We start from the raw sequence: 9,993 nt of genomic DNA on the forward strand, positions 1-9,993 counted from the left end.
AAAGTCAGATTTATATTAAGGATGGGCAACTCAACGGCCACTGTCTTTAAAACCTCAGAAGGAATAGGCTGGGTGGAAAAATCCAGAACAGTTACATAGCCATAGCAGTTATAGAGCACAAGCAGCTAGCAAAGATTAAACTGCTTCCTGCCCTGTTTGCCTGGAAATAAAAAATAAAAAACATCAGCTATATTTAACCCATTTATAGTTGAAACTGGAAAACAGGTCTTAGCTAACTGGCCCTGGCCAAAACGTTTTAAAACTCCCAGAAAAAACTCTAGTACCATCTGTCTGACTGGAGAACCTATAAAACAAGGTACATGGTGCTCACCTGTTCCCACATAGAGAATTACTCCCACTTGAACCCAGGCAGCAAGACTACCAGCAACCCCTGAATCTTCCTGAACCAGCAAAACATTGTACAGAGTACTAGAGGAAGAAGCACTAGCTGGTAAGAGCTCAAGGGTCAAGGGTCAAGGGTCATTTCTGTCAGTGTAAGATAGAAAATTCAAGTAAGGGAAGACTCTAGACAATAGGGTATCAGTTCCTGCTTTTAAACACAATGGATCTTAAGTTGCTCGGTAGACCAATGACCCAGCCATAAGCCACCAGACAGCCATGTCACCCCAAAATAAGGAAAAACAACTCTGATCTTCCCAAAAAGAGAATTCTCAACTCACAGACAGCCACAGTGATTCACAACTGCACCACTTCTGTTTGAACTAGAAAGGTATGAGTTTGTTAAAGGGAGGTCTTGCCTTTTGAAACTTATGGCATTCCTTGAATAACAGTACTTGATGAAGAGCAAGCAATGCATACTGCTTATATTTGATCTTTCTAAGGCACTTAACTCTATCCCACATAAGGGAATAGCTAACAAACTAATAGCACTAAATGTCAATAAACATGCAGTTCAGTAGGTAAATCACTGGTTAGGCAACAGGGCACAACAAGTTAGGGAAGGCGGTCACTTGTTTATCCTGATAGAGGGTTACCAGTGATACCCACAGGGATATGTACTGGGGTAAATTAATTACTTCAACAAAAGATGCAGCTGACTTCTTGCCGTTGTAGTCATTTGTTGAGCAGTGACTTCTGCTGTTTCTTTCACATTTGTTTGTGTTTTAAAATGTTGCAGTGAAACGTATTCCAAAAAGAAGTGGATACAAGTACCAGACATAACAAAAATATCAGAAAGCAATTAAATAATGGTTCCACAATGCTGTTCCTTTACAGTATTGATTCAGTTGGCCCATGGCACTCCAAAAGAAGTGGAACAAGGTTTAATGACAGGTTCTATGTGACAGTAAGACCTTTCATTGTCTGCAATGGTGAGGGAACCAGGCAATGCAGAAATTCTTAGCTGCACTGGAATTTCAGCACATGACAGTACGACAACACACAGAGCTCCTTGAAAAGTTAGGACACTAATGAAAGAATTGTGATGCTAGAAAAATGAGCTTGGGAGCAGGGCCTGTACCTGACAGAATTAGAAATGCGGGGTGTATATATTTTATCAAAGCTGCAGTTAATTTTCCTTTAAAACCAATGATCTGGAGAACAGGAGCCATTGTTGCAATATTATAATGCACACGCTGACCAAGAACTTTGACATGAAGGGTGCAATTTGCTTTCTACAGCAGTGACTGTTGGTGATATTAAAAAAGTATTTTGGCACAGTTCAGATTGAGTAGGCCCACAAAGCAGTATGGCCCAAACCATCAGTGCAGAATGCAAAGCTCCATTCTGTCATTGCAAGTGGTTTGTCCATTCCTCAGAAAGAAATTGTTTTGTAATCAGTCTGACTGATAAGGAAAAATTAATCATAGGCACTAAACAGCCTATAATTGCAAAGTACCTTGCTAAGGTAAGGGAAAACAGCTCCTGTACTTAAAAAAAAAAAAAAAAGCACCAAACCAAGCATGTCCAAGGTTCAGCTTCCATTGATTTCTCCTGTCCACCTGGTGAATCTGGGCATACTGGGGCAATGCAGCAATTGCCTCATGTACACAGACAACCCTCTCCTCCTACCACCCAACACTACAACCTGTGAGAGATGCACTTACATAGCCAAAATGGAAGCAAAGCTCTCTCCACCCAAGATTGTGCTAGACAGTCAAGAGGAGAAGGTTAACACCCACACTACACCTCAAGCAACACATAGCCCTTCTAAACTCACACCACCAACACCCACACATAGCAACACTAAATCCACATATGTGGAGCCCTTAACTGTAACCTGCCCAAGCAACAAGGACCTCCAAAGCTGAAAAGCAAACAAACACCAATAACAACCAGTGTCACATAGCTCACAACACCAGTGTGCCACCCAGCAACAGCCCCTAAGGCAAGACAATGTACCTAACACTTTAGTCATAGGTGACTCTATAGTCAGGCACTCTGATGAGCCACTCACCAGGCTGAACAAGGAGAAAATTACAGTGAGCTGCCTGTCAGGTGCCAGGGTGGGAGGATGGCATAATGGGTGCAGGGTTTGATTCTCACATGGGGTAATTGGCTAGGCTTAAAATGGCCCACAAGGGCAGTTAGCCTAGTACTAACCTATGAACCTATGAACGTATGAACATAACTCATGCACTCAAGTCACTCCACAACAAGTACAAATATGACTCTGGCATTGTCCATGTTGGCGTGAATGACTTGAGATGTACCTCCCTGGACTACATGTAAAGAGACATGGAAGAGCTCTCGGATCATGTGGCCCAGGCAGGTATGACCCTAGCCCTGAGTAGCATCCTGCCTTCGCCCAGAATGATACCACAATATAAGGACAAAATGGTTGACTTCAACAATTGGCTAAGCTTCTGGTGTCATTCAAAGGGGATCCAGTATCTGTCTGCCTAGGATGACATGATCGACAGACCACGATGCTTTGCCAGAGATGGTCTGCACCTGTCACCCCTGGGATTCAGGTTACTGGCTAAGGCTCTTGCCACCCCCTATAGTGCCTTTTTTAGGCAAAGTTCAAAGGACAAAACCACCACCGTAACAGGTACAAGCATGCAAAATCTGAAGGTAATACTACTCAATGCTAGAAGTCTAAACCTCAAAATGCACTCTCTCTCTCTTGAGGCACTCCAAACATGGAGAACATCGATATCTGTGCAGTAACTGAGACCTGGTTCAAGGCTCCAGAGAGCACCCATGCAATACCAGGCTACAACTCTTACCACACTTTTCGGCTACCAAACCAGGATCAAAACACTAAAGGTGGAGGAGTGCCCATATTCACCAAGGATATTTACACCACCAGGTTAGTTGCCCAACACAATGCATCCGAAATTCTCCAGGTGCAACTGTCACTAGGTAAGACTACAGTCCAAATTGTAGCTTGCTACAGATCCCTCACCATGCCCCAAGATTCTCACTGCACCTTTCTAAACATACTGGAAAATATTAATATACAACCAAACACCCTAATACTAGGTGATTTCAACTACCCTGCTATTAACTGGGAAAACTACTCATGCACCAGCACCTTTGCCCATCGGTTCTTGGAATTCATAAATTCCAATGCCCTGGATCAACTAATCCATAATCCCACCAGGGTCTCCAATATCCTAGACCTGGTCATTACCAACATGGGAAATTGATGCTCCACACCTATGGTCACCCCCTCGTTGGTCAGGTCAGACCATAAGCTAATCACCCGTAACATCCACATCCCACCCCCACCCCCCAGTAAGGAAACCTCCATAAAAAAACTTCTCCAAGGCCAACTTCATGCTACTCAAGTCAGAACTTACAAACTTCATGACACCCATGCAGACGGGAACTGAAAGTTCGACTGCTGAGTCCTACACTAAGGGACTGTACGAGCATATCCACTCATGCATGAATTGTGCAATCCCAAATAGAACCAAGATGCTCTCCTCCAAAAAAAAAAGAAGCCAATCTGGTGGTCCCCTGCCATAAACAAACTTTACAACAAAAAGAAAAAAATACTGTTGCAGAAAAGAGGAAAATCCCAGGATGCAAAAAACTCCCTTACCAGCCTCAGTAAGAAGCTGAGATCCCTCATAAAATCCTCCAAAGCTAGTTACGAAAATAAAATTGCCAAAGATTCCAAAGATAACCACAAGACATTCTATAACTATGTCAAGAATCTAAATGGCAATGCCCAGATCTGCTCTGAGCTACAACAGAATGGCATTAAATATACTGATCCCAAGGATATTGCTAATATCCTAGCAGATCGATTCAGTGCCAACTTCACCCCCTCTCACCCCCCTAAATGGCCCATCTCAATACCAGAAGATTGCCAAATTCTGGTAATAACGGCCACACAGGTAAAAAATGCACTCTCCAGAGCTAAGAATACAGCATCCATGGGACCAGATGACATCCCGGGCTGTGTACTACATGAACTACAAAATGAACTGGCACCTCACCTAAGTGTCATGTTTAATCATACCCTCACCTCAGGCTTTGTACCCACTGAGTGGTGCACAGCTATTGTTATCCCACTCCACAAGGGGGGATCCACCTTGGATCCCAGGAACTACCGCCCCATCAGTCTGACGAGCCTGATCTGCAAAGCCATGGAACGTATTATCATGGAACTTATAAACAAAGACATTGGCAACCTTAAAACACTGGACCCCACCCAGTTTGGGTTTGTGAAGGGCCGATCTTGTCTCCTGAACCTTACTGACTTCTTCGAATCAGACTCCAGAGCCGTAGACAAGGGTAAGGCAGTCCACACAGCCTATCTAGACCTTGCCAAGGCCTTTGACACCATCCCCCACTCTGGAATCATAGATAAACTTACTAAGCTGGGCATTAATCCCTACGTCACTCAATGGGTTGCCAACTGGCTTACTGACAGAACCCACACAGTAAAAGTAGCTTACTCCAAATCCAGCTCCAGACAAGTGACAAGTGGAGTACCTCAGGGTTCAGTCCTGGGACTTCTCTTGTTTGGCATCTACTTCTCTGAAGTACAGGCAAACACTAATGGACTCTGGCTAACAAAGTTCGCAGATGACTGCAAACTGGGAGCCATTATTGAATCCCCAAATGATGTGGATACTCTACAAAAGGGCCTTACAGAAACAGATGCTTGGTGCCAGAGCCATGGGCTCAAGCTCAATGCCAAGAAATGTATAGTTATCCCCATTGGGAAAAAACATGTACCTGTGAATTATCACATAGGTGGCAGTACACTAAACACCGAAAGTGTGATAAGAGACTTAGGGACACAGGTGGACAGTGGTCTAACCTTCAATGACCACATTGCCACAACAGTCAGAAAATCCTTCTATGTGGCACATCTCATCACCAAGGGCTTTTCATCTAGAAAAAAGGAGGTCATTGTCCCACTGTACTCATCCTTCATTAGACCCGTTATAAAATACAACGCCCCATTTGGTATGTACCTCTCAAGAAATCTGCAACAACTGGAAAGGCCGCAGAAATACTTATCTAAAAGAATCACAGGCCTAAAGCAGATGCCCTATGCTGACCGCCTGAAACAACTCCAGCTATACTGTGTCGTATATAGTCTTCTCCGAGGCGATCTCTGCTTAACATACAAGGCCATGTCAAACCCAGAGCTTTTGGACATGCTTCACTTAAAGAGATCTCAATCCCTCAGAGCCACATGCTCCAGGGATCTAAACGTTGTCATCACAATAAACAAAACATGCTGGAAAGATAGGTTCCTGACCCAGAGACTCCCCAGACTCTGGAACAGACTGCCCATACATGTCAAGCAGAGCGCCTCTTTGGCCCTCTTCCAAAGGAACCTTGATGATTGGATGGGAGAAAGGAAATTCACCCCAGGGATCATGTCAGTCACCCTGCTAGATAGGGGTCCAGGGAAGTAAATAGTGTGGGAAGAAATAGCCAGGGAATTGTTATGGCTAGGCTTGTATAGGCCCTAGGACTGATAGCCTAGTACCAAGCTATGAACCTATGACTTGGTGGCCCTTTTTTCTATAACCCACTGTTAATGTTTGATTTCTATACTGAAACTTCTGCAGACAAAGAGTGTAAAGAAGGTCCCATTAGATACATTTCCACTATGAGATTACAGAATAATAGGAATGATCATATTTGAGGTATTCTGGCATAGTTTGGGAGGGACTGAGAGGAATGAAACTGTTGGAGGAGATAGATTCAGTGAAGGCCTTACCTAATTCTGTCTTGTTCTTTTCTTTTATAAACCTGTTGCAACTAATCCTCTTTCTTCTGTTTAGAATTCCTGTACTTTAAATCAACATGAACATCATTAGGTTCCTTTTTATTGGATTTTGTATCAAGTTTGCTTCTGCTTATTATTCAACTAAAGAAACCTGGAGAAGTGGAATTAATGGGATATAGTGGTTCGTTTTTTAGCAACTGTTTTTGTGGTTTACGATATCATTAGGTTCCTCTTCAAGTTTGGCTTGTCACTCACTACAGAGTACACAAAACTGTCGCATTTTTCTTTTCTTCTTTATGTTATTCTCCCTCTATCTCAGTCTGAGGGGCCACCATAGCTCACTTTCTTTTTCTTATCTAGGTTGCTTTAAACTCTGTTTAGACCATGTTTTTGAAGAAATCGTTAAATGTATAATATTCACAGCAACAATTCTATTTTACAGCAGCAGCATTTATATTATTTCGTGTCACTTTTAGTTTGCTCTGGGTACCATCCTGGCAAGAAGGCCTTCATTATGTTATGGTTAGTTAGAGATAATCTCTTCCAAGTCTATAAGAAAATGAATAGTCTGTGTCTACTAAAAGTTTATGCCTTAAAACACACCTTTGAGGGGGGAATACTTCCAGATCAGAAAAACTAATTTTAAAATAAATATAAACAATAATATGAAAAAGTGATAAATACATTAAGCAACACCTTACAGTGGTATGAAATAAGTGTACCATTACATGCATAAGTAATTTATTAGCTTCCTGAAAAAACAAACTTGTACATGTACCTGCGTTATGTGGTAAGTAAATAAATAAATGTAATGTACAATAAAATCAGTTCTGCAGTGAGGTTCCCTAAATATAAATTGTTTTGTTTTACTGTTCTGCTTCATTTGACTTTGTAAACTGACCGGATTATAACGTAACTTGATAACTTGCCATTTGTTTCTGGTGCCCTGCAGTGGTATCAATCGAGGACCCATTTGACCAGGATGATTGGGAGGCCTGGAAGAAGTTCACAGCCAATGTGGGGATCCAGATTGTAGGAGATGACCTGACTGTCACCAACCCAAAACGAATTGAGAAGGCAGTGGAGGAAAAGGCCTGCAACTGTCTGCTGCTGAAAGTAAACCAGATCGGTTCCGTCACTGAAGCCATCCAAGCGTAAGTCAACTGAAAAGCAGATTCTACACTCCTCTATCTGTGTATCTGTTGCCATGCAAAATATGATGTGCACTACTAAACTAAGGAGAACAGTAACACTGAGAAGACATGTGGTGAAACTCCAAGCCAATGTTCTTCATAAAGGTCTCCAAACAGGGACCTCATGAATATTTGACCAAGAAAGCTTAGCATGCTGCATTAAGCTACAGATGAACATATCACAACCCCCCCCCATCAGAGTGCTGCTACTCCTAGCAACATCACAGTAACTTCAGGCTGGGGACATTGCCAGTAAAACAGTTCAGTGCATGGACACGTAATTAACATTTAATTCTTATACAGAAACTACTGAAAAAATAATGTCTGTAATTCAGTGCATGGGCATGTAATTAACATTTAATTCTTATACAGAAACTACTGAAAAAATAATGTCTGTAATTCATTGCAGAGTTAGAGAACAGACACAACAACACTGCATTTTGCAGTTGTGTTCTGTGTACACTTTGTCCACAGAACCTGTGGTGCATGTTGGAAATCTTCTCATACCCCGCTCAACTGCAGGAAAGCCAGACCTACATTTCACTTCTGTTTTCTGTTTTCTTTTTTTTTTGAATCTCTGCTTTGGGATGGACAGACTGCTCAGTGCAAACAGTTTGTCTGGGCTTGCAAGCTTCTTGCACTCAAGCTCCCTATACCTTACTAAACCAATGCAGGCCATCTGTGGCTGCACTTAGCCATCATGTCCCTTGTAGCTAAGCAGATGTTTTCCTGACTCCCAGCTTATAGTGTCCTTGCCTTTCTGTGTTACCCTATATCAGAGTGCATTCAGAACAATGAAGTAGTTTAATATTAGAGTGCAACTGAACTCATCATGTTACCCCCCCCCCCCCCACATGCACACACATGCATATGTATGCACATATGGGTCTACTTCACATCTCCTAAAACCCATTTGACTGACTTTCATTTTACCTAGACCAAATCACCTAATTTCAAAATACTGAAAACTCATTTGACTGAATCTCATTTCACCGAAAGCTTACAATGCTAAATTTCAAAAGACTAAACATTAAACCATAAACAAACATACTCACAACACTAATAACTACCTCTTTCCAGACCTTTAAAACTACTTACTTACCCTCTTGACAGAAACCGGACAATATAAAACCAAACTAAGTGGGGGACTACTCACCCCCCCCCCCCAACTATATATACTAACTCCAGGATCGCACTACAGTGGGGAAAAGAGCATGTACCTTTTACTTACCTTACGGTACTCTACACGCTGCCACTGCTGCTGGGAATGCACAAAACATCTGCCATATTACTTTGGATACTTCCCATAAAAATGTAACGAGACATATCCACATTTAAAAACACTACAACACTACTTTCTACATCACTATCGGTATTCTGACAGTCAGCACTGTAAGTTAACAGAAATTCCTTTTATCACAAACAAGTTACAGGTGAACCGAAACCCACATCCTATGGCTTACAATTCAGTGAAATGAGATTCAGTCAAATGAGTTTTCAGTATTTTGAAAATTAAGTGATTTGGTTTCAGTGAAATGAAAGGCAGTCAAATGGGTTTTAGGTGATGTGAAGTAGACCCGCACAAACACATATACACACATGCACACACACACACACACACAGATACACACAAAGTCACACAGGCACAAATACATGCATACATTCATACACATACACACATATGAGCATACAGAACATCGACACACAAATATGCATAAACACACACAGATATACACAAAGTCGCACACAAACACACATCACATGCTTGTGCACACAGACAAAAATACAGAAACATACATACATAGTCACATGCATACATATGCGTAGATGTACACACGTATATGTTCACACACACACACACACATGCATACATATGCTTATGTTTACACACACATGTAAGTGAAAACCCACTCACATACAGACATAACCACAGTAGTGCACTATACAGACACACAAACACTCACATGCACATGCATACATACATATATGCATGCAAACATATATACGTACACACATTCATATATATACACTAAAAACCATACTTGTGCAATACACACACGTGTGTGTGTGTGTGTGTGTGTGTGTGTGTGTGTGTGTGTGTGTGTGTGTGTGTGTGTGTGTGTATATATATATATATATATATATATATATATATATATATATATATATATATATATATATATATATATATATATATATACACACAAAGCTGCTGAGAGTAGGCTCCAGAATCCACAATGAACTTGAAAAATACCAGGAAACGAATCTATGTAGAACTGCTTTATTACAACACACTAGCGCTTTCACAAAATGCTTCTTCAGGTGTAAAACTGATACAAAAAAACACACCTTAAATAGCCAGGTTGAATAATCACATGATGCACTCTAATTAACTTTTAAAAGGGAGACTTTAAAATCAGTTTAAGACATACATATACACTACATATACACTATTAATAAAACATACACCCTGCATAAAGAACAGATATATAACAATATATATATATATATATAAGCACATTTTAATGAGCATATAAGCATATTTAATAAACAATCTATGATTATTATAAAATAGAAAAATAAAAAATATAAAAAACAAATAAATAAATAAAAGACAGGAATTACCTATGTAGA

The 9,993-nt window shown here is 40.9% G+C and overlaps 1 protein-coding gene across 1 annotated transcript in view; it reads left to right on the forward strand.

Annotated features, from left to right (window-relative positions):
- ENO2 (enolase 2) overlaps positions 1-9,993 on the forward strand; it is a 477,844-nt gene that overhangs the window by 415,805 nt on the left and 52,046 nt on the right. The window contains exon 9 of the mRNA XM_044079597.1: positions 7,119-7,320. Within this exon, the coding sequence (XP_043935532.1) occupies positions 7,119-7,320 (202 nt within the window). The remainder of the gene's footprint in view (positions 1-7,118; positions 7,321-9,993) is intronic.

The sequence above is a fragment of the Protopterus annectens genome, chromosome 8.part0 (assembly GCF_019279795.1).
Source record: "Protopterus annectens isolate FY-2018-M chromosome 8.part0, PAN1.0, whole genome shotgun sequence".
NCBI classification, from domain to species: domain Eukaryota; kingdom Metazoa; phylum Chordata; order Ceratodontiformes; family Protopteridae; genus Protopterus; species Protopterus annectens.